At 55.4% G+C, this 25,381-nt stretch overlaps 1 protein-coding gene across 1 annotated transcript in view; it reads left to right on the plus strand.

The window, feature by feature from the left end:
- Nucleotides 1-2,361: 2,361 nt before the first annotated feature.
- IQSEC1 (IQ motif and Sec7 domain ArfGEF 1) overlaps nt 2,362-25,381 on the plus strand; it is a 73,556-nt gene continuing 50,536 nt past the window's right edge. Inside the window, 1 exon segment of the mRNA XM_047095318.1 lies at nt 2,362-2,500. Within this exon segment, the coding sequence (XP_046951274.1) occupies nt 2,436-2,500 (65 nt within the window). The 5' untranslated portion in view covers nt 2,362-2,435.

Here is a 25,381-nt window from a genome sequence, read left to right on the forward strand (position 1 = left end):
GATTCCCTACATTATTAATCTGCAAGGCAGTTAACCCAGCAAAAGCAAGAGGCACACTTTGTAGGAAGATAAAACAGAACAAGAGAATTAAGAGGCATTTGGTTTCCAGGGACTCCATCCTCTGGTATTCCAAATACTGAAGGGGAAATTCAACCCCCTTCTTCTAAATCCCGGCTGGAACCATGTCACCAAGACCATCCTGGCAGGCGGCTAAGGCCGTGGGTCTGGACAAGTGCCTGGAATTCTTGGAGAATCCAGGTCGTGAGGCTGTCGGAGCCCGTGTCTGGAGTGCTCCAGCAGCTGGGCTGGGGGAATTCTCTTGGCTCCATTTATTGCAGCCTATTTTTAGAGGGCCGTTCAAGCTGGGGTGGGAGTTTTCCACCACCCCCAACTGGACTATTTCAACCCTATCCCCTCCTAACTCCCTCCTCTCCCAGCCAGGCCACTGGATGTGGTAGCAGTTTCTGAGCAGCGTGTCTCAGCAGTCTTCTTCCAGAACCCTTGCGTGTAGGTCCTTTGGTCCATCTTCCTGATTCCGACCATCTTGGTGGGTAGGAGGTGATAGCTCATTGTGGTTTTGATTTGCATTTCCCTGATGATTGGTGATGTTCGACCTCTTTTCATGTGTCTTGGCCCTTCATATATCTTCTCTGAAGAAATGCCTATTCAGATCCTTTGCCCATTTTTTTAACTGGGTTATTTACCTTTTTATTGTTGAGTTGCAAGAGTTCTTTATGTGGCATGGATACTATACCCTTACCAGATATGTGATTCACAAATATTTTCTCCCATTCTGAGTCTTTATGTATTTTCAGTGTGGCAGAGACAACAACAGAAATGAAGAGAAGATATGTGGAGATGGGCAGTGAGGGGCACTGGATTCCCACTCAGCTTGTTGCCTGGGAACCCTGGTACACTAAACTGCATCTAGGGGTGGCCTTTTCTTGTGCTGCAAGCTGGGCCAGCCCAGCCCTCTTCCTTCACTGTCCCCCACCCCACCCCACCCCACTTTCCCCATATGGGAATAACACTCATCATTAGGCTTTTTGCACAACCCCCTCCAAATGAAAGTTTCAAAAAGGCACAGGATGATGTCCCTGCATTCGTGGCTTCCTATAGCTTCCTGACTCCCGCAGAACTGCCAGCTGCCTAGCCCTCCAGGAAGTGGATTTGCAGGTGGGGCAGGTGGGGTCTTGTTTGTATCTGTGGCTGCTTGATTGTCTCCCAACCATATTTGGGCATTCCACAAGTGTGGGTAGTGGGTGCTATGCCTGCCTTCGTGAAGCCCAAAGACAGATAATAAACACGTAAGTATGCAAATTGAGCATAGCAAGCCATGACTGCTTATGGTAGGGAGAGCTGAGCAGCTCTGGAAGAGGAAGTGAGGGAAAGCCTCTTAGAATTAACCCAGTTAAGGGTAAGCCTCAGTTTCCTTTAATGGAAAATGGGGCCACTAATAGCTCTACCTCTATCACAGTGTCTTGAAAACCAAATATAGGTGACGAGCTCTAATAGCGAATTAGGATGACTGTGAAGCCTGCCAAGGGCGGGATGGGGGGGGGGGGTTGAAAGTTGTCTCTGGGTGAGGGAAGAGTAGGAGGTTGGATAGGCTTAGGGAAAAAGAAGCTGCTTTCATCAGATTCTCACCAAAAAGTCCCCAAATGGGTGTCCCCAGCCTCAGGATGGAACCCACTTTTTTCTCTGGGGCAGGAGCATCAGAGCCCACAAACCACACCTTTCCGGGGAGCAAAGGCCTCATTTTATAAACCGAGGCCAAAGCCGGGATTGGCAGACATTGGCGCCGTCAGCAGAGTAGGCTACAGCCGGTTGGTGTGGGCTTTGTATTTGCTGTGCTTACACGTTGGGGAGGAAGATATGTATGTGTGGGGACTCTGTTTTGGAGGGAGCGCACCGCCCTCCCGGAAAAGGTACAGGGGATGCTGTCCCCCCAGAAAACTTCGCCCCGGCTCTCCTCCGGACTTGGCTCTGCTCGCTCCGCCCCCGTGCGCAGCCCCGCCCCGTCCTGCCCCGCCCCTTGCGTGCAGCCCCGCCCCCCGCGCTACCTCACGAGGCTCCGCGCGGCCCCGCCCCCCCGGCGCAGTCCGGCCTCCGGCCCCGCCCCTGGCCCCGCCCCCTCACGGGCCACATTCCTCCGGCCGGGCCTCGCTCTGCGCCAGGCGGGCGGGTGGCGGCGGTGGTGGTGTGGTGGTGGAGGAGCGGGCTCGGCTGGTCTGGGGGCTCAGACTTGCGGCCGGGAGTAGCGGGAACCGGCGGGCACTGGACCGGGTGACCCGACGTGGTCGCGTGGCGGGTGGTCAAGTCTCCGGGTGGTCGGGTGTCCGCCCCGGGATCCGGCCGCCCCGGCGGGAGTCGGCAGTGCTCGGCGGGGCCTGGGTCCCGGGCGCCCGGCCCCGTCAGCTCCCGCCGCGGCCGCCATGTGGTGCCTGCACTGCAACTCGGAGCGGACCCAGTCCCTGCTGGAGCTGGAGCTTGACAGCGGGTAAGGGCCCCGGGCGGGGCCGAGGCCGGGGGTCGGGTCGGGGCGGGGGGGGGGGGGTGGTGGTGAGCGCCCGGGCCTTGGGCGAGAGGGCTTTGGGGAGGAGCTGCGCGGACCTAGGCCGGCGGGGCGGGGTGGGGATGCCAGCGGCACCCAGCCATCGCACAGTTGGCGTGCGGTATGTTGTGGGTTCGTGAGAGAGCCGGGTGCACTGTTGCCTGCGTTGGTTTGGTAGAGTCTGTCGGGACTGTAAGTGCGAGCGTGTGCCGGAGAGGCTGCGGGGATGGGTGTGCCGGCGTGCGTGAGACCGTCAGGATGTGTGTGGGGAGTGCCTGTGTGTGAGAGAAGGAGGAGGGCTGACCGGGTGGAGGGAGGCTGAGTGGTGTGGGCGCACCCGGACCTGGGACCTGAGTTTGTGCGTGTGAGAAGAAGAGATGGTGTCAGGACGGGGGAGTTGGAGGGGGGGGTGCACTCCCTGGCGAGTGACTGTTGGGATGGGAGCTTGTGTGGGGGTGAGCTTCCGTGGGAGAAACTGATGGGAGTGGGTATCGGTGCCAGCTGAGAGCCAGCGGACTGGAGTTTGTGAGTCGGAGTGTGGCCCGCGGGCATCGTTGCGGGCGGGCGGAGGCTGCCAGGGAGTCTCCCCGTGGGCCTAGTTCCGCGAGACCCTGGGCCTGTGTCCAGGGTCACGCGTGCGCCGTCAGGGAGACCCTGGGCAAGCGCGTGTGAGGCTGTGCGCAGGTGCTCCAGGTGTGCTCCCGGCCGGGCCACCCAGGAGTGCGTCGGGGAACCTGAGATCTGTGTGGCTGCCGCCGTTGTGTTGAGTGCGGCAGTGAGGGGTCTGCCGGTGGGATGGCGTGTGCGTGTTTATGTGCGCCTGGTGTGCTCAGGGATGGAGTCTTTGTGGGGTCGGGGGAATAAACGTGTATCCCAGAGAGCAACCCTTTTCTGCTTTGGGGCTGTGGGTGGCTGCCTGAGTGTCCAAGGCCCGCATTTATGGAGAGAGGGAGAGAGAGAGAGTGTGTATGTGCTGAGAATATCGATTTCCTTGCTCCGCTCGCCAGCACAGCTGCCCCCGAGCTGTCTGCAGGCCCCTCGGAGGAGCCAAGCGGTGGGGCGGAGAGGATTTGTTGACAAGCCGACTGGGCTTGCGTCGGGCCCCCTGGGGGCTGCGGGGGCAAGCCCACCTGCAGCCGTTTGATCTCTGAGTTCAAAAATTCTGCAGTGTGTGTCTGGCAGTTGCACTGAGAACATGCGTGTGTTCCCCTCTGCCCCCTCCTCACCTCAGGAGCCTGGGACGCTGGGCCCTGAAGGCTCCATGGGTGGTTGTGGGGGTGCGGTTCCCAAGAACCCGTTGCTTCTTGTGTCTGGGGTGGGGGCTGGGCAAGCTGCAGCTGCAGGGCCAGCTGTCTAGAATTGGTGGCATCAGTCCGAGAATGGGGGTCACGATATTCATATCCCACACGTGCCGCTGCCTTACGCAGCTGTCCCACCCGGTATTGCATTTGCATTCTTGTCCTTGTGGCTCCGGCACCCCCCACATCGCCGGAGAGCAAACTGAGGTTGAGTGTGTTCGTTCTCATCAGCACCCCCGGCTCTGCGGTTTATTGAGTACCTTCCGTGAGCATTCCCTGTCTAGGCACCAGAGACACAGCAGGGAGCAAAACTCAGTGTTTGTCCTCCTGGCACCAGTAGACTGGCAGGGACACAGTCGGCATGCTCTGCAGGCTACACCTCTTCCTCCACTCCCAGCTGAGAGAGGGTTTCCCTGGTGCCCCTCCATTAGGACCTCTCCAGTGTCACCTTTCCAGTTGGGATGCCCGTGGCCACCACTCGTGTACATTTCTCAGTCCTGCATCCCTTCTTATTGGAAGTCCTTCTTTGTATCCAATCTAAATCTTCTAGCTGCAGGGAAGCCTGCTTTGGTCCTTTTGTCGTCAGGGGTGGTGATGAACCCCTGCTCCTCCAGTCTCAGAACACGGACCAGGTGTCCTGGAGATTGAGAAACCCTGCTCCAACACAGCCCGAAGTTCACCCTTCGGCCTCAGAGCAGGTGGATCACTGCTGTGGAGTGCCTGGTATGTGGTTCTGAAGGAAGTGGGTGGGGTGGGAGAAACAAATCAGGCCAGCTCCTGGCCTGTGGAGGCTTAGCCAGTCGCTGCTTGGGCTGGCCGGCTTGTCCCCCCACCCAGAGTCCCTCCAGCTGGCCATTCCAGATAAACCCTCTCTAAACCCAGAAAGGAGCCAGCATGCTCCAGAGACCTCAGGAGACCCCCAGTCTGTAACAGCTCCAAGACAGCCCTTCTAAGCACAGCCATGCCACCCTAACAGCCCATGGCACCTCACATGGCAGCACCATGATGGTTTGCTGTTTGAGACTTGCAGCAGCCCAGGCTGCCCTTTCTAAATGGGCTGTTACCCTCCCTTTCTTACCCTCCCCTTCTAAATGGGCTGTTAGGATAGGGAATCCAGCGACTTGACCAGAATATGACAAGGGTATCCTGGAGTCGAACCCAGATGTTCTGATGGAGGGCCTCTGGAGGGCCCCTGCCAGCCCCTGCCAGGATTTTCAGGCTTTTGCTCAAGGAAGCCGGACTATGAACTAGCTGTGCTAATATTTACACAGCTTCAGTTCAAAAACATGGACAGGACTGGCAGCTGCACGGTCAGACAGTGTGATGACTGGGCAAATAGGTGTTTCTGGAAGGGACTGAACAGGGCTCCCCGGGCTCCAGGAGCTCAGGATGTATATGTGTGTGTGTGTGCGTGTGTGCGGGTGCTATCTGACCAGATTCTGTGGAACGAGGTATCTTGGTTTGCCAGGAGAATCTGTGAGTCCAGAGCAGCTCAGGGCATCAGCAGAGGAGGGCTCGGGGAGGCAGATGGACTTTGTTTGAAATCCCAGCTCAGCTTTGTGACGCTACGCAAGTTGCCACATCCCTCTGAGCCTCAGTGGCCCCCTCCGTGGAAGGGGATGATACCCCGCTTCACAGAGATGCTTGAGGATGCGTCCGACAGCCCTGGCAGTGCTAGTCGGCCCCACGTCTCCAGCTCCAACTGTGATTGTCCAAGTCAGCACTCTGCTCTTCCCACCGCCAGTGACCTGTGGGATTCTCTTCCTTCCCCTTTTGTAAATTTCCTCTGAATTGTGATGACGTGTGGAATATCCACCCAGTGGGCTTGCACCAGGCCAGGGGCCCCAGGGGAGAGCTCCGCAGAGGTGGCCTGGGCCTCCCAGGCCCAGAAACGTGTGTGTGTTTGTGTGGTGGGGGAGGATGCTCAAAGGCCGTTGAATGTGATTTATCATTCGTCCTCAGAATCGAAGCATAATGAGTTTAAAGGCCATTAAGGCTCTTGAAGAATTAATTGGTGCAGCCTTGGAGAATCTGGCCGTTCACCCTGCCTGAGCTGCTGCTGAGAGGCAATGGATGGTGATTATGGTGGAAAACATGGCGCAGTGCCACCTGGACCTGCCACTCCTCTGGCTGCTGTGGCTGTACCCCTAGACGGGCAAGTGCCCCTTTAAGCCCTGGGCCTGTGCGTCCTGATGCCTGTGGCCAAGTGGTAGGCACAGCCGGGTGTCTGTGAGCGAATGCACCTGCATGCTCTCCTGCGCTGGGGGGTGCTTTGTTCTCAGGAGGTGATTAAGACCCACTGTTGCACTTTCCTGTGTTCCTTTATTCACTCACCAGCTACTGAGCCCCTGCTTTGTGCCAGGCCCTGGGCTAGATGTAAAGGAACCAGGATTAATGATTTGAAACCATGTGTCACAGAACACAGGCCTCGGGGTGGCACAAAACCAACTCTGCCTCTTCCCAGCTGTGTGGCTTCAGTGATGTTGCCTCCCCTGTCTGAGCCTTGATTTTCCCATCCATGAAATAGGGCTCCCCGGAGGGGATATGAAGCTTGGCCAGGTGACTTATACCTATTAGATGCCCCAACAAGTGACAGCTGTCAACATCAGCATCATCACTGCCGCTTCTCTTTGGAGAGCTACTGAGTTAAAGTGGCTCCTCGTGGTTTTCTTTTTCGGTGGCTTCTGGAACTGCATGGCTTTTTGTGCAACCCCCGTCCTTGAGGGTAAGGCATGGTCCTAGCTGCTCTGACTTTAATGTCCTTTTATGCTTTATTTGAACGTAGCCATGGCTTCCCTGCTTCTTGATGGAGAGGGTCATTCTTTCCGTTTTCTTTCCTTGGTTTGCCGCTTTCCTAACATGGTGACAGTCTAATCTGAACTGAAGGCCCAGATGCAGAAGCATAGCAAGAGTCCCTCCTTGTTTGTCTGGATGGGGAAACTATGACCACATTTGTTTTTTCCTCTTTGCTCAAAGGTCAGTGTAGTAATAATAATAATAGCATTCCGTCCCCATTTGGGGAACAGTTGGGGAAAGGTTATGTGACTTGCCCAGGGTCACTGGCCGGCAGGTCTTAGAGCTGGGATTTGCACTCAGTCCGCCTGGCTTTGGGGTCTGTGTTCTTCATTAGCCAGCCCGTGCCTCCTCTGGGATTAAAGAACCTTTAACAAAATATGTCACCGTCACAATGGAGTCTTTTGCATCTTTCCCAAGCCATGGAACAGGTGTGTCTGGTATCCCCTGGTGTCATCATTTCCAAAATGTTCCCAAATATCCCAGCCTCAGGCTGGTTTGATGACAACCCTCTGGGCCTCCCTGGTGTCTCGCCAGACCCCTCAGACCCCAAGAGCTGCTCCCCCAGATGCTCCAACCGGAATCTGAGACCGAGCCCTTTGGTCCCGAGCACTTGTGCAGTCTGAAGGGAGCACACTTGCCCCAGGCCAGCCTCAGCACAGACCGGGCTCTTGGAGACAAAAGCCAGCTGTCCCCTGACTCTCTGCAGGACCAGAGCAAACACAACCAGCTTCTGCATGGTGAGGAAACCCAAGGCCAGGGCCTTTGACGTCATTAGGAGACACACATGCATGTGGGCTGCTGAACTCGCTCCCACGAGAGAGGAGAAGGACTGTTAATAAACTGGAAAGTTTGGAAGAATCCCCAGCTAGGAGACAGCCTCCTCATTCAGGTTCCCCAAAATCACCTGTTGCCCAAGCCCAGTCCAGGTCTGTCCACCACCATGAATACTTTGTCTCCGGTGGCTGTTTTAAAAGATGGAAGCAACTGGTGTTTGCTTTTCCTTTTTCTGGCAGGGAGGCTAGGTGGCACGAGAATTAAATGAGTCAGTACACGTGAAACACTTAAAACCGTGCCTTATCGTATTATATACATTAAGTGCTCAATAAATGTTAATTATAATCATTGTGGTTGTTACTATCCATCCTGATTCTTGCTAAGCTTGGAAGGTTCTCTCCCTCCAGAGGCCTGGGCAGAGCTGGCTCTAACTGGCTGTTGGCATTCAGCCTCCCTAGAAGCTCCGGCACCCGTCACCTCTTCCCATCCCCTTTCTGGGCCTTGGTTTCCCCTCTGTGAAGAGGGGTGGGCTTAGTGACTCTTGTGGTCATTCGCTGAAGAAGGACGTTTGACCCAGTGTTAGGGGAGCAGATTCTGTGGCCAGCCCGCCCATAGCCCTAACCCCAGCTCTGCTCCGCACACTCTCTGTGATCTCAGGTGTGGTCCTCAGGCTTCCTGTGCCTTGGTTTCCCCATTTGTAAAACATAGGTGACAGTAGGAACCAAGGGAGTTTCTGTGAGGATTAAACAAATTAATCCACGCGAAGTGCTTAAATGCCACACAGTTAACACCCGAGAGGTGCTAGCTTTTAGCTGTGACATCAGGGCTTCCAGGTCCAACTGTGCTGAAATTGGACCGTGGTACTCGTTCAAGGGAGACGTGTTGTTAGACAGGAATGCATCTTCTCTCCTTTTGGCCACAGACAAAGCCAGGGGTAAGAGTGAGAAGGAAGAAGAGGGGTGCGAGTTGAGGGGAGCCACGCGAGGGTTGTGGTGCTGCTCACAAGCGAGACAGTCGCAGCCTTGGTGACAGGCGACAAAAGCCCATAAGCTTGTGCATGTGCTTGTAGCCTGCTAAGAGAGGACGGTCCAAAGCATTTTGGGAATTGCTTTGCCTATGGGTTGGAAAAATTGCAAAATAAGGTGGCTTGGCTCTCAGCTAGAGTGAAGGTTTCTTAGACAGGACAGGGAAATGGTCTGCACCATGGGTGATGGAGAGGCCCCCTGGGGACACTTCAGGAGTGGGGACATTGAGGCTGATGCCTCAGCCCCGTGCCCCTGAGGTGGGGCATGGTGGCCTCCGGAGTTCTCGGCCGGATGCCTGTGGTGAGATCTGGTACTTAGGCAAGTGTGGCATCTGGTCTACCTGGGGTTGCTCCTGGTGCCGAGTGCGGCTAAGAGCTCCAGAGCCTGGCCTTGGGTCCTTCACTGTGCTGTCCTGCCCTCCCCAGCCTAGTCCAGCCGCCAGGCAGTGAGGCAGCTGGCCGCAGCAGGAAGAAGGTGACATTTGGGCTGGAGAAAGTTGACATGAGTCCCAATTCTGCTCCTCTGTGAATGAATGGCCAGGGCAAGGTGGCCACCTCTGTGAGTGGGGATCGTGCGAGGTGGTTGTGGGTGGCATATACAACAGTGCCTAGAACCTGCTGGTATGAAAGGGAAAGGGTTCAGCTGGCTTTGAGCAAAGCCACAACTGTTTTTGGTGGGTCTGGAGTTGGCAGAGGTTTGAGACCGGAGCCCGAACAGGCCACAGAATAAAAATGACAGTATCTGACATTTGGGTGGCCTTTGAATTTTACACACTTACCTTATTTGAACCTCCCCGGACCCTTAGGATGTAGCTGGTGGCATTCCCACTTTACGGATAAGCAAACCAAGACAAAAATGAAAATAATGCCCAAGCTTTGCAGAAGGTCATTTGGTATTCTGGTTAATGTATCTTTCCTGCTCCCTGACATCACTAGGTGGGGGGAGTCTGGGCCTTAGGATGGTGGGCAGAGGAGAGGGAGGGCACCAGCAGGACCCCACTGGGCCCTGGCACTCAGATGGGCACAGAGGTGCACTATCATTTTGCAGAGTTGACAGAGGACCCTTGGAAGCCCTGGCAAGTGGCCTTGAACCCCAGCAGCAGTGTTTGCCGGCCCCAGGAGGTCATCTGGGTGTAAGAACTATCTTCCACATTCCCTGGGATGACTCTCCACGGAGATGACAAGAAAGGGGGGGCTAGAACGGTGCCAGACTTGTAGTAGGTGTTCACTAAATGCCAGTCGTTCCTACGGTTCTTATTAATTGGTATCGACCACAGTTGTTATTCCTGCCGTGATTTCCCCGTACAGGCCCTGGACTGGACCCCGAAGTGCAATTAGTCCCGTGCGGGGGTAGGGGGGGAGGTTGGAAAGGAAGTGTTTGGGGAAGCAGCTCTTTCCTCTGCTGTTACCAGAGGAGGAAGGAGCGGGGGAGGTGCAGCCATGCAAACTCCTGTCTGTTTCTTTGGGGCCACTGACTTTTCTAAGAGCCATAACTTAAATGGGCAGGAACTGGGATTTTGTTTTTGTTTTCCTACTTAGTAAAAATTGGCAAAATGGCCCGGGGAAGGCCTTGATGTGGATAGCAGATTCTTAGCACTATTTTGAACTTTTCCTTATGGAATATTTTAAACATAAACAGAACTAGAGAGAATGGTACGATGACCCCTACGGACAATTGTATTTCATTGCCCCCAGATTATTTCAAAGCACATCCCAGACATTTTGATGGCTTTAGTCAAGGACCTGTCGTGTGGAGGCGGAGATGTCCAGTTTGTTGGGATGGGTTCCCAGGACAAAGCGTAGAGTTCCCTAAACGGCCCTTGGCCGCGTTGACCCAACTGGGGAAGCTGGAGGCCGGGCCAGTTTCCCAGCCTTGAAGACCAAGCGATGCCTGCCCCATTCAGAGAAGTCTGTGTCAAAGGCGCTGTGTCTACAGGTGGCTAGGGGAGGCCAGGCTCCTGCGTCCCCATCAGGCGAGGACTTTCCTAGGCTCGCATCAGGTCAGGAGTGCCCGAGGCTCTTGCTGTCATGCCTCGGCTCCCCAGGCAGGAGTGGGACTCTGCTGAGTGGCTCCACAGGCCCTGCCTGCTGCCCTCCTTGCCCCTTGCCTGCTGGCAGAGTTGGGCAGTGGCACCTACCTTTGCCCCGAGACAGGTTGGCCCCTCACCTTGCTTGGCCTCTGGACACTCTGAGCGCTCTTCCCTGGCCTAAGCGACCAGGCTTTCCCGGCTTCCTCCCACCACACTGTGTCAGTCCCGGGCTTCCCTAGGCCTCTGCCAGGTCCCCTTCCCTTCTCTCACCACGTGGTCTCTTCCACCCTGCTACTTCTAATGGTGCTGCTTTTGGAGCCTGGCACATAACAGGTGCTTGGCAAATTTTAGTTGCAATTCCTGTATTAGTTTCAATAATATTCTGATATATTTTTAGGAACATATACTACCCCTTTCACCTTACAGTGCTTGGCACCCAGTGGGCCCTCAACCCAGTTTATTTAAAAAAACAAACAGTGGGCCTGAGTCCCACCCCCGTTCTGCTCTGAGCAGTGGCCATGCCCTGTCAGCTCACCCCTCGCTCTCCTCAGGTGCATGTGCTGGGGGTGGGTCACACGGTCCAGCGCCTACTTATGAACAAAGGGTGTGCTTAAGGCTTCTTCCCGTTGTTGCACACTCACAGCCTTAGAGTCCCTCCCTTAGTCCCCATGGCCCCCGTGCACCGTGGGGAGTAATAATCCTGTATCGTGATAATAATAGCAGCTACCCTGAGCACTCTGGGTGACATGCCCCAGGCTGAGGATTTGTGTCTGCATTATCATTTGCCTGTGAGATAGACAGTACCCACATTTTATGGCCGACAGATGGAGGCACAGAGAAGCCAAGTCACTTACCCTAGGCCACACAGCCCCTTTCTGCCAGGTGCCAGACAGGCAGTCTACAGGGAAGGGCCATGTGCCAAAGCTGCAGATGCAGGAGGTTGAGGGGTTGGTGCTCCCTACCCTGAGCCTCCATCTTCCCCCAGATGTGGGCAGATGGGGGGCGGCGGGTGAGGGGAAGGCTTTCCCAGGAGAGGGAAGACCATGCGGAAGGTGGGGGGCGTGAAGTGCTTGGCCCGGTGCCTCAGTCACCTGCATGGGGGTTGTGTGGGCTGTGCTAAGTCACATCGCCCCACTGCACATCAGTTTCTCCATCCATGAAATGGGGAGATGACGCTGCATCCGTCTCCAGTAGTGGTTGTCCGCACCACCAAGAATGAAGCCTCCTGTAAACTGTGGACTTGGGGTGAAAACCTCATGTCAGTGTAGGTCCATGGATTAGCAAATGCAGCACAGAGAGGGCTGGGGAGGTGAGAGCAGGGGAGGTTATGCGTGGGGCGGGGGGTGACGGAGAATATGGGATATCTCTACTTTCTGCTCAGTGTTTCTGGGAACCTAAAACTGCTTTAAAAAATGAAAATCTGTTTTAAAACATTGTGACAGGACGCTATGAGTTATTTCTGTGCGAGCATCTGTTGTTGTCAGTGTAGTATTTTTCGCGCCGTCGTCCGTTCATTTATTTACTCATTTGCGCATTTTATACGTGGGTTTTCATCACCGCGGACCCAGACACATGAAATGCGCCGCCTCCTGGGGTCAGCTCACAGCTGGGCAGAGCAGTCCCGTGGGCTCTCGTGGGCTCTGCTCCCTCCGTGGTGGCACATCCAGGGCCAGGCCGGGAGTCACAGCACCGCAGAGCTGCAGCCTGGGAGTGAGGTGGGGTCAGCGGGAGGGGCAGCAGGCTGGGAGGTGGGTTGGGAGCCTGTGGGAGGGCAGAGGAAGTACCCCATTGAGACGCCTGGACCATGACAAAGATTTTATGCCCGAAAAGACTTGAGCGATTTGCATTTTAGAAAGTGCTTTCTGGCTGTTGAGGGTAGGCAAGCTTCGTATGGGTGCCAGTCTGGGTGGGACTGGAGAGCCGGGGCCGAGGCTGTCCCAGGCTCCCAGACGGCCGCATGCCTGGCCCTGGCCAGCAGGGTGGGCCGGAGGCAGCGAGGCCTGCACAGTGGGCATCTTCCTCCTCTCTGCCCACACTCTGTCCCAGCGCCAGCCTCCCCAGCCTGTGCCTCCCGCCCGGCACTCCCGGGGCGTCCCTGGGGCCTGGCCCAGCCCTGTCTGCTGGAGCCTGCCACAGAGAACTGCTTTATTTGAGTCCATTTTGCACGTATGGAAATAACTAGAGGCCTCTGTATTTAATTTGGCTCAGCCAGGAAGATTTTTGGCTCTGTGTGTGTGTGTGTGTGTGTGTGTGTGTGTGTGTGTGTGTGTATTCTGAAAAATCTTTCCGAGTGAGCCCCAGGGGTTGGAAGCTCTGGTCGTCTTTATGCAGTAAAAAGTCAAAACCAACAAGGACTACCCTGGCTTAGCTGGGGGTGAGGGTCTGGCAGAGTATATAGAAAATAGCTATATATATATAGAAAAGGAAGAGGGCAATGCCATACACAGATGAGATCATAGTCAGGGAAGCTGTTTTGTAAACTTTATTGCTTGAGACCAGGTAAGATGCAGGGAAAGGGGCTTCTGAAAGTATAAAGCTCTATACAGATCCACAAGAGACATTTCTGGTTTCCCAAGCAGGAAGTGCTTAGTTTGGTGCTTGGCTGGAGGACACTTATCCTGAATCCCTCTTTTTGGCCTTGACAATCCCAGCAAAAGACTCTCTACTGAGCCCTTCTTCTCTGATCAGCAGTGGGAGCGCAGCAGAGACAGCCCCACATGCCTACACAGGGGTTTGTAGCTGGCAAAGTGTGTCCCTGCTTGATTCCCACATTTCTGTTGGGCAAGAAGGGCAGGAATGATCCCCACTGCAAAGATGAGACAACCAGAAGCCCAGAGAGGTGAGGTAACTTGCCCCAGGTCACTCAGCCCGGAAGTGGGAACCTCGTCTCAACATGGTCTGATCTCACCGATCTTCCCCATACTCTCTGTGGGTGCTTCTGGAGCCATGAGGGCATTGCTCCAAATACAGAGACAGGCAGAGGAGGTGGCCGAGGGTGGGCAGAGCTGAGCTTCCAACCCCAGGAGACCACCTGAGAGTCCAGTTTGAGAATAGACACCAGGTTATCACAGGGCTTTTCTTTTCTTTTCTTTTCTTTTCTTTTCTTTTCTTTTCTTTTCTTTTCTTTTCTTTTTAATGTTTATTTATTTTTGAGACAGTGAGAGACAGAGCATGAACGGGGGAGGGACAGAGAGAGAGAGCGAGACACAGAATCCGAAGCAGGCTCCAGGCTCCGAGCTGTCAGCACAGAGCCAGACACGGGGCTCGAATCCACAGACCGTGGGATCATGACCTGAGCTGAAGTCGGACGCTTAACCAACTGAGCCACCCAGGTGCCCCATCAGAGGGCTTTTCAAATGATATCTTGACCATATGGAACTGAGAAATGAGGGCATCTGGGAAATTGAGGCTTGGTGGCTATGATGGCCACGTGGTTTTGGATCAGAACCAGTGTGGTGGCATTACATTGGTAAGGTCTTGTAAAAGTTAAATACAGAATGCAGCAGAGCGGAAGGTCCTGACGTTCCCACTAGCCGTGCAGAGCTGTGGGAAGTCTTGGATCCTGCCCCTCGGGACTTGGTGTTCTAAATCAGGTTCCCTGGGAATGGCTGAGCCCGGGTCCGCAGATCAGACTGCTGCTCTTTGAGATGGGTCCTCTGTGAGCATGGCAGCAGGCAAGAAGGTGACCAATGGGGGAGGAGCAGGCCGAGTATGGCAAGCAATAGGGAGCGGTGAGGACTAGGGCAGAGGAAGAGCATGCCCCATCTGGGTGTGGCTACCCCTGCTCTGTCTGTCATCAGGCAGGACCGGGGGCCCAGTATGGCCAGATCCTCAACCGTTTCTCTCCCCAAGAAAAGTCAGAAGCCTGGATTTGCATTTAAAGGAGAAAAAATACCTTCTAGATGTCAAGTGTGGTGATTTATTATAGCTTTGGAGGGTTTTTTGTTTGTTTCTTTTTTAAATACTCTTTAGGCCCAGGGCTGCTGACCTGGAGCTCTGTGTTGAGACCCCGTGAGCCATGAGCAGAGAGACCCTCTGGCTTTCAGGGAGCTCTGTGAGGTCTACAGTGTCTGTATGGGGGAGGGGGGGCACCAGGCCTCCCACCCAGCTTTACCCCGGGGGCAAGGCTCAGGGTCCCGGATGGGCCTCACCCTGCCTTGGCCTGGCCCAGATAGCACTGGGGAGAATAAAGGGCTTTTTCACAGCCTCTCTGTGGAAAGGCTGCCCATCCTGGGCTTGACTGCAGGACTGGTGTTGAAGCCTGATTATCCTCCTGGTTTAGGCCTATCCCCAGCTTAATGCTCCGGACTCCAGGATGTAGGGTGAGATCCCAGGCAGGTTGAAAACCAACTGCTCTGGGACTAATGGCGATGCCACTAGGACTGGCCCCTCACCGAGCAGAGGCCCTGGCTGGACTTGACGGCAGGGTGTTTGCGTCGGCCCCGGGCGCCTGCCCTCATGCAGAGTTTCATGGCTGCCCTCTGCCAGCTGGCTTTCAGCCTAAGTAAAAGCGCACGTTCACCAACTTGTGGAGTGAGACTCTGTTTCTGCTTCCTGTCTGAGGCCCCGCCAGAGCCGGCCTGGCCTCACAGCCTTCCCAGGATTGTGGGAGATGGGCACAGGGCAGAGGTAGGCCCAGGGGAACTGAGCCAGGGGTCCCCAAGGGGTGGGACCGCATGAGGCCCCTGTCCCCCTGTGACTCAGGGCGTGGAGAGCAGTGTTCTGGGTGCAGATCACATATCTGTATCTCGGAGAAACATTCTGCAGCCGTTTAATATTTCTGAGGCCCAGCTGCAGGGTGAGGGAGTGAGCCCTGTCTCAGCTGTGCAGTGTGTCAGTGACCCAGCTAAGCCTCACTCCCCTCCAGGCCTCGGTGCCCCTGCTTGCAAACCAGAGAGGAGTGAGCCCTGTCCCGGGTTCACAGGGAGTGAACAAGGGGGCCCAGCTGAAATGCCAGGGGACAGTGTGATAAGGGGATGCCGCCCAAGGGTCTTAGAAGGAAATGAGAGGGGTTTGGTCCCGCGGCTCTTGGTCTAGGGGAGAAGGTCAGACGAGGTGCGGTTGTGGGAGGGTGCACCTGGCATAGAGCTCTCTGTGTTTGTTGAATGGACAGATGAGCGATGCTGCCTTCCAGGTTTGTGTGGGCTCCTTAGTCACCAGTAGCATCCATCACTCATCCATCCATCCATCCACAAATACTAACTGAACACCTGCTTGTGCTAAGCCCTGTTCACGGCACTGGGGATGCCTGATCCAGAAACAGAAGCAGCACAGGCAGCCACACCCTTCTGGAGTCAGCTTTCTCACAGCAAGAGACAGACTTACAGAACAAATGAATGGAAAAAAGATAGTGAGGTGTGCTATGAAGAGACCCAAGAGCTCGACATGACTGAGACAGTGGAGGTGGCACTTGTAGATCTAGAACCCCTTTTCCTTCCCTCCTGCCTGGGTGACCCCTTCCCCCCCCCCCCACATTTGCCATGCTCTGAGCTCCATGGGACCCCCTGGGCAGGCACCCATGCACCATGCGGGGCCTCCCCTGGCCTTGCATCGGGCTCAGTGTTTATGCACAGCCAAGACCCTCATCCCGATGGGAGCCCCCAGGATCATAAACATTCAAGGGATATCTGATCGCAGGTTCCGAGGGCTGCCCTCCTGCCCGTCCCTGTCTCCAGGACCCTGAATGCCCATCTCCAAAGCCCGTTCTGGTCCTCCGGGTTATTTTAATGGGACTGACTCACAAGCAGAGGACTGGGACAGTCCAGCCCATCTCCAGCAGGCTGGAGACAGATGTTCTTTATGTTTAGGAGTGAGGCCTGGGCTGGGGAGACTGGAGCCACCACTTCCCCAGGGCCAGAAAGATGACCTTGGAAAACATGTTGACAGGACAGGGTGAGGGCCTGGCTGCATGCGCTGGCTTCACAGGACAGCAGACTTTTTTCTTCCCTCTGGCTGTGCACTGACGAGAACAAGCCCCAACTGAGGAAGGGCGCTGCCGAGGCCCCTCCTGGATAATTCCCTCTAATTAGGCAGGGTATTGGCTGTCTGCAGGGCTCCTTGCCAGGGCGCCATTCACCTGACTCCATCACATCGCCTCGAAGTGGTGGCCTTCCCCCCACCCCAGGCAAGTGGGAAATCGAGGCTCAGGGAAGCTGGGGTTGGAGATTCTCCCTGTCACTCATGTTGTCACTGCATTAGGATGGAGGCAGACCTTGCAGAGCTGTGCAGGGTGCTCAGGACCAGAGGGCAAGGAGCAAGAGCTGGCTGCCACCGCCATGCCCCCGCCAGCTTGGGCGTCCTGCCAAACGGCCCCTTTCCTGCTGTGCTCGAGAGGTCTGAGAAGACCCCACCATTCCTAAGCGCTGCCTACATATCCCTGTGGCGCCTGCCCATCCCGCCGGGAGCTGCTGACAAGCAGGGAAATGCTGGATGCTGGTTCAGTAAGCATATCTCTAAAAATAGCCTCGGCTTTGAGAAGCTTATTGTTCAGAGCTGTATATTTTTATATGTATACAGAAAGTTACTCCTGGAGGTCTCGGTGCCGGGTAATTAGAGATAATGCTATAGCCTGGGAGGTACATCTGGGCCAGACCTTGTCTCAGCCTCGGCAGGGCAGGCCTCAGGGTAGGGAGTCAGCAGGCCGGGGCTTGGTTGTGGCTCTCTTCCCTGAGATAAGGGGGCAGTCAGCAGAGAGGCAGCTGGGCACCCATGTAGGGTTGCTCTAGAAGCAGCTGTTGTGGGCTCAGGGTCCACCTGAGAGGTCTGTGGGCCCACTTCCTGCAATGGGGCACAGGCTTGGAGTGAACCCCCCATTTTCTCTTGGTTGAGACCTCGGGCCAAGGTCTCTTGGTTGAGACCTGAAGTTGGCCCTGCCTTAGCCCCAGCCTGCTGGTGGGAGGGGTCAGACCCCCTCAGCAGCCCTCTGACCCCCCTCCCTGGCCCTCAGGGAGCAGGGAGACCCCCAGAGGAAGGGCCCTACCTGGCTGCATCCCCCCCTGCCAGCTCAAATCTCAGGGCCCCAGCCCATGCCCAGTGCCCTTTCCTCCTGGGCCTTCCCAGGGCCCCCCTCTCCTCCTGGGCCCAGGTCTGTCCCAGCTTTACGACCAGTCTTCCTTGCAGCCCCCAGCCCCCTTCAGCTGCCACCCCATCTCCACTGTCTCCTCAGCCACCATCCTCAAAAGCTTCTGCACCAGCTCCTCCCTTTACCCCGCCACAGCCTGACTTCCGATCCCCGCCCTGTGCCACCCTCATGTTGCCGTGTCCCTGCTCTCTGCTGCCTCAACTTTTGGTGACTCTGGCCCCGCCAACTTGGATTCAGGACCCTGAGGACTCCTGTCCTTCCTCCCACTCCTCCCACAGGTGTCTCCCAGCTTCTCACCACCCCCCACGTAGCTCCTCACCACCTGGTGTAGACAGTGCTGTCCCCCAGGCACTGCCACCTCCCCTCTCCATCTTTCCCCTGCTCACTCAGCCTTGCCCTGGTCCCGGGGTCAAGTCCGGACTCCTTAAGAAGCCTCACAAGGCCCTGCAAGGTCTGGTCCCGCCCGCCCCTCTGTATATGCCAGACTGAACTTCTCCGTCCCATCCCTCATGTGTGCTGTGAATACCCACCTCTGTCCGCTCAGCCTTCACCCCTCACTGCCACGTGGCGTTCCTCCGCGGGTCCTGGCTGATGCCACATGCCTCCTAGGAATATTTTCCACCTCTGGCACCAGGGCACGGGCTCTGCTCACCATCCTACAGTGCCTGACGCTTCCTCCATTACTGTTCCTAACACAAGCCGTCATTATTAATTAATTGCATCCCCCAGTGTGCCCACGAGGACAGGGCTGTGTCTGTCTGTTCACGGCCACGCTCACAGTGCCTGGCAGGGGTCTGTCACCTAGCTGGCATTCAGGACATGTTCGCTGAATGAAGCGACAGAGTGACCGAGTTGTGTTTTAACAGAGTCCAGTTCCCCATCCTAGCAGGGAAGCCCCAGCTCTCGGGGTCACATCCTCACATATAGTGGTGTGATGGTGCTGTTTCAGTGCTATAGAAGGAAATGGAGCAGGGAAGAATAAGGGAGGGTGGGGGGGGGTGGGGGAAGGGTATGGTTTTTAAATGAGTGAGCTGAAGGAGATGAGGGAGTGAACCAGGAAGACATCTGAGAAAAGAGACACCAGGCAAAGGGAACGGCATGTACAAAGGTCCTGAGGTAGGAGTGTGCCAGGAATGTAGAGTAACAGGAGGACAGTGGGGGCTGTGGCGGGGTGGCCAAGGGGGCATGGAGGAGGGGTAGCAGGAAGAATGTTCGGGCCTTGCAGTCTTCTGGGTCCCTCTGAGGACTTGGCCTCCGTGAGCCAATGAGGTGGGATCAGAGGAGGGACCTGGTCAGACTTGTGTTTTAATAGGATCCCAGCTTCTGTATGTAGAAGGGTGTGTAGTAAGAGGCCAGGAGAGCCCATCAGAGAGGCTGTGGCAGCAATGCAGGGAACAGGTGACAGCAGCTCACCGGGCTGGGGGCAGGGGGCAGACCAACTGGTTGGGTGCAGCCTCAGTTTTGAAGGTAGAGCAACCACATCTGCTGACGGGTGAGCAGTAGGGTGTGGGGAAGAGAGAGTTGCCAGGAGTTGCTCTGATTTTGGGCCTGAGTGGCTGAAAGGATGGAGTCGTTCTCCGCCGAGGGGCCGGGAGAGTGCGTGGGCTCCTGGTGAGCCTGCCTGCCTGCCTTCGAGAGGTCCGCCAGTCATCGAAGGGGGGTGGTGCTGGGCAGTTAGATGTTGTGACTACTGTATATCCTCACTAAAGCAGATTTGGGAACTGGTTAAAGCAGGAACCCTCCTGACTGCCCCTGACCCCCAGCAAGCCCTTTTGGGGTCTCTGCTGGACTGTCCAGACAGCTCATCACCTCCCTTGCTCTTGGTTAACCAGCCAGAAGTCATGCTGAGCGTGTGTGCCTCATGTGGATTCACACCCTAAGTCTTTTCACACCTTCCTGCAAGGGCGCCAGCCTCCCCAGGCCCCTCCATGCCAGGCTGTGGCAGTGCCTGGAGGCTGGGAGCGCAGGGCTCAACTTCTGTGCCTGCACGAGTGCCTCCCCTGGGCCCTCCTCAGATTGCCGCTGGCTGTACACACTAGAAGCACACCCCGTCCTGCTCACCACTCCTCCTGAGGCTCTTTCTTTCTGGGTCCTGTTCATCCTGACCCTGCCCCCCAGCGAAGACACCCAGTATTGCCAGGCCTTGGTTTAGGTGGTCCCCAGCTCCTCCTCCTCCCAGGAGGGACAAAGCTTTGGGACGTTGGCTGGGTGTTCATAAGTCACTTTGGTCGCCAGCCAGATACCTGTCTTCCCAAGAACACTTATCATGGGTTTAGGCGTCTGTGGGGGTGCTGCCTTTCCACCACCTCCTCTCCCCACCCTGACCAGGGAAGACGTGGATGGCCTGCTTAAGAACGGCCTCCCCAGTTTCCCTGGGGAGGTCTTCTGTGTCCCTTTCTTGCTGGGCACACCAGCTGTGCGTTCCTGTATGCTCTCAGTCTTCCCTTGAAATCCACCCCTCTGTGTCCTTGTACTCTGTTCCTTGCAGCCAGGCCAGCCCTTGGGGACTGCCTCCCTGGCCCCGGGGACTTTTCACCGAGTGGGAAAGACTGGGAGCATGTCGCACAGCTGAGTCTAGGCTTTGCTCCTGAGCTCTGCAATCTCGGGCAAGCCATGAATCCTTTCTGAGTCTCCTTGATGGGATTAAATACGTGGACGCTGTTTCCTGAGGCAGCCCCTTCCCCAAGAGCTGAGCTGCTAAAAACCTCTACATCCCCAGAGCTACCAGACTGCCTTCACCCTACTTGTGGTGCGACTGACCCGCCTGCTCCCATTGCCCCAGGATGGCCCTGCAGAGACCTGGGAGTTGTAGATGGTCCCAAGGCTGCCTTTCTGCAGCTGAGCCCTCCCCGTTCTTTCTCAGAGGACATGGCCACCTTTTCCTTCCCACCCTCACCTCCCCGGGTCCTGCCCTAGTTAATCTGCATCCCTCCCCCAGGACCTGGAGCAGAGCAAAACCATCCCCTCCTGAGTGATAAACCTCAGTTAATATGGCCTGGGCAGCAAAGAGCTGTAGAAGCCCCACGGCAAAACGTGTGAGGGCTGGGAATTAGTTGTTCCTGCCCTGGCCTAGACTCCCTTTCTGGAAATCAGAAACCCTGAAAGCAGAGCACTGGGGAGGCCACAAGGCCTGGAGGCACGAGGGGCATATGTATTTCAGGAGGCTGTTTTGCTCTGGCCCGTGCAGACTGCCAGCAGTCAGTCTGGGCTGAGGCTCCTGGCATGGACATTTAACCACAGGCAGGCTTTAGAGTGCTGCTTCCTCCAGCATGGGCCAAGCCCACTCTGAAGCGGGTGGCTTTGCCATCTTACGTGACCAGACCTGGCCACACACAGCCCAGGCTTATTTATCTCATGACCGTGCACAACCCCAAGCCCCCCAGGCGCTGGACCCCAGCTCTACCTCGGCATGTCAATGGCATGCTTTTTCCTCTGGACAGCTGGGTGGCTGAGACACCTGCTTGGGGTCAAGTCCGAGCCCTGCTCTTCCCTACATGGGTAGCTTTGGCCTAGTGACTCAACTCCACCAAGCCCCAAGCCCACATACGGAAGGCACGGCTCCCTCCTGGCTCCCCGCGATGGTAGTTGGGTTACAGGCCATGTAGTTTAAACACTTAACACGGCACCTGTATGCAGCAGGCTTTACAGAGGAGAGTTACCACTACATGACCCAAACCCGTGTGTGTGATTAAGGGGTCATGTGAACACAGTGGGTAAGTGTGCAGACTCAAACCAGACTGCGTGGGTTCTGAGTTCACCCACTCGCTGTATGACCTTGGGGTTGAGTTTAACCTCCTCTCCATACTGTAAAGTGGTTTTGAGGACTGAGTCACATTTAATGCTTAGAGCACTGCTAACTATATAGACATTAACTGTTCCTACGATCGGCGTCCTTACGTTGGGGTGAATAGCCAGCCCCCTAACAGAGGGTCCCTTCTTCACCCATGCCCCCTTGCTTCTGCCCGGAGCCTCCTCTAACATTTTTCTTGAGAAAAGTCATTCGTGACTTCAAAGGCCATAATTAGAGACATCCGTGGCCCGAGTGGCTGAGGGCCCTCCCGCCCCAGCCCTGACTCACTCCCCAGCTAGAGTCAGGACGTGGCGTCTGAGCCACGGAGCCCGGGTCCCTTTCTGGGACTGTCCCGCCCTCCCTAGTGCCTCGTCACCAGTGACTCCAGCCCATGGCTGGAGGTGGCTGTCTGCGCAGAGTGAGGCCCTGTAGCGGGCAGAGGCGGGTCCCCTGGCTCACACACTGGGCTTGTCTGTCCCCCACCTCTAGCTGCCAGGATGTGTAGGTTGGGCCCTATCAGTCAAAGAATAACCAGAGACAGCATTTAGAAAATGCCTTTTATGAAGTGAGCAGTCTTTTAAGGACTTCATATGTGTTGACTCTGTTAAGCCTCATAGCAGGCGTGTGTAGTCAGGACTCTGCCCCCATTTTACAGCAAAGGAAACTGAGGCATGGAAGTATTCTTGCCCATGGTTACTCAGCTGGTAAGCAGTAGAAGCAGAATTCCAACCCAGAAATCTGGCTCGGAGGCTGCAGCAGGGAGGCCATCCAGCCCCCTCGCTTGGCAGGAAGGCACAGGGATGTTACACTTTTCAAAATGTGTTTTCAGTTCTTATGTGCTTTTCATCATCCTAGGGCGGTCGGAAACTCTAGACGCTGTTCTGTAGCGATCCAGCCACTTCCCCACATAAATATCATACACACCAGCCTCTGGCAGAGGAAGGCACATTTGGAAGACTGGAGAAGGGGAGGAGGAGGTTGGGGTCACTGTCTCGGGATTCAGGGCTCTGAGTCCCTAGGCCAGAGGGGCCAGAAGGGACACATCCGTGTGCAGCTCCAGCTATCAGCTGGCTAGCTGTGCCGGGCCAGCTCACCTCTGGAGCCCCATTGTGCCCATGTGGAGCTTTCTGTCAGAAAGGAGCCCGTCTCGGGTCCCGGTCTTTGCTGGAGGCCAGGACTTCCAGGGACCAATCCCTCATGGAACGGGACTCCCAGTGGGGTGGGGTCCACCCCTCACATTCTCTCTTTCTCCAGGTAATCTACACCATGACAGAGTGTGGGAATGGGGGGTTTCACTAGCTGGGGGTAGCCTCGTGCGGGAAGTGGGATTTGAGTTGGACCAGAGTGTGGCCCCTCAGAGGCAGAGGAATGCAAGTGAAGGGCAGCGGGGATGCATGGGGTGGGGGGTGCAGATTCAGACAGTCCATAGCAGATTCTAGCCGGTAGAGGAGTCCTTTTGCTAGATCCCTGACAGGTATCTGACCTGCAGCTTGCACATCTCCTGTGACAGAGAGCTCATCACTTCCTAAGCAGCACTAACCACATGAGCACATACTTTCTCAGGGAGGACAACCTCGGCCGTAGTTCTGTCTGCAGACATCTGTTCCATCCTTCTCTTGTCAGCTTGTCAGAGGCTTAATGCTAGGCATCATCCCTCCCCTCTGGCTGCTTTTCTCCTGCCAACCAGTCCCAGCTCTTTGTGAGAGGTGGTTTCTAGACCTGGAGTTTTATTCCCAGCATACTGTAATTTGGGGTTGGCAAATAGAGTTTTGCCACGAGCCAGCTGGGGTCAGGCATAAGGAGATCTGCAGGAGGGAATCTGTGATCAATTAGCAATGTCTGCCACAGACAAACGAGGAGAAGCAAGCGGTTTGTGCCCAGACGCGGTCCTCTGCTGTGATCTGACACCTGTAGTGGACAGCCAGGCTGCTTTTGCTTCTGGCTTTATATTCATGTTAGCGACTGGCTTCCCAGCTGTGTCACTGCATCAGCTCATGTTAAGCTCATGGTCAGCCAGACAAACCTTGTCTTTTTTCATAAGAACAGCCATCAAACCAGAATCTTCCCCAGAGCTTGACATTGTTTCCATTATATGGATATATAAGTAATTTAAATCAATCCCTTGTTGACGGGCATTTAGATTATTTCCAAACTTTTATAATTAGAAACAACACTGCAGTGAAATTCCTTGCATTTACCACTTTGCAGATTCACTCATTTCCTTAGCGTGAATCTCTAGGAGAGGGATTACCAGACCAGGAGCACCTTCTGAGAGTGCTAGGCCCTAGCAGCCTCCTAACTGTCGTAGAATGTTCCAGAAATTCTAAACTGCCAGGGACTGTCAGCCACTTGGAACAGGTGCCAGCCCCACTCCTTGATTTGCATATGACCCAGGTGTCTAGGAGAGATCCCGGATGCCATTGTGCAGTTGAGGACCCACTCCAGGGTGTTCAGGCCTGGCTGATGGACGCAGGTTGTAGCAGAAGCTTCCCAAAGGCAGCTGACCTGGGTGGTGAGATGTTGTGCTCTGGTACAGAAATCACCGTGGCAAAGAAATGGTGTGCAGGGTGGGCTGCTGGTGCAGGAGGCAGGGGAGGGAAGAGGGGGTTGGGGCAGCAGAGGATGGAGGCCAGGGGCTGGGCCTGATTGTTCCCTGACCCCCAAATCCCTGCTGTGTCAAGTGTGGCCATCATATAAAGCAAAGGTCTCCATCCCTAGGGCAACCTGCTGTGGGGAGGGAGAGGATGACTGTTCTGTTCACACTGGACAACCCTCCTCCTCCCCCAGGAAGGAACTAGGGGCAGAGCTGAGTACTAACCAGAACCGAGGGGCCCGTGAGTTTCAGGGCGTTGCTATAAGTAAAGTAGCTTTACAGGTTCCGTCAGAGGATGGTCAAATGGAATTTGATAGCTGTTTCCATCTAGTACTCTGAAAAACTTATACCAACTTAGACGTTCTGAGAGTGGCTATTGGCCATACTCGTCACCATGGGGCATTTTCACTTGAAAAAAAGTTACCTTTCTGTTCACCAGCTGTTCGGCTCAGATTAAGAAAGGAGTCTCTTTTCATGTCGAGTAGTGTGTGGCTTCTGATCGTCCTCGGGCTCAGGGTGGGTTCTTGAGCTGCAGACGTACTTTCACGCAGTGCTCACTTATGTATCAGAGGACATTGTCGGTTGTGGGGCCATGCTGGTTGCGGTAGGATGGCCTGGCCAATTCTTTTCTTACCAGGATGGTCTGGGGTTGGTTTTGATTTTGGTGCCATGGAAGCATTGCCACATTGCACAAGTCGAGAGGATACCATTCAGGTAGATTCAGCAGGACTTGGTGACAGATTGAATGGGACGGGGGTGGGGGTTGGCTGTGGGGGAGGGCCTGACGTGATGACGACACCCAGGACCCTGACTCGTGTCACTGTGTGACGGTGGAGAAAGAGCATGAGTTTGGTTTGGGGCACCCAGGATGTCTGGCAGGAATGATGTGAGAAACTATGTTCCAGGACCTGGCTCCCAGCAGGCATGGGGAAATGCCTTCTCTCCCTTGGCAAGTATTTACTGAGCACTGTTACCTGGGCACGCGGGTTGGCATTTGGGCAACATCAGCAAGCAAAACAGACAAATTGTCCCCACTCTCTTACAGCTTATACACTGATGTCCGAGACAGACAACAAACCAAAAAACAAGATAAATGCATTATACAGTGTGTTTTGAAGTAATGATTGTCAGCAAAGGAAAAAACAAAAGAGAAGAAAGGGCCAGTAATCTGGGGGTGGGAGTGGAGAGAGAGCTATGATTTTTAAATCTGGTGCTAGCAGAGATCTGGGGGAGAGTGTTCCAGGCAGAGAGAACAGCCAGTGCAAAGGCCCTGAGGCAGGAGGATGCCTGACCCCTTTGAGCAGAGAGGAAGTCCGTGAATCAGGAAGTCAGAATGAGCAAGGAGAGGAGCTAAGATGAGAGCAGCTGAGGTCAGGCCTTCAAGGACATTGCAAGGACAGCGTCTTCTAAGTGTAATGGGGACCAAGGGAAGCACTTGATC

This window comes from Lynx rufus, unplaced genomic scaffold, assembly GCF_022079265.1.
Source record: "Lynx rufus isolate CCGP_SWC_20201006 ecotype Redwood Valley unplaced genomic scaffold, mLynRuf1.p SCAF_4, whole genome shotgun sequence".
Lineage (NCBI taxonomy): Eukaryota > Metazoa > Chordata > Mammalia > Carnivora > Felidae > Lynx > Lynx rufus.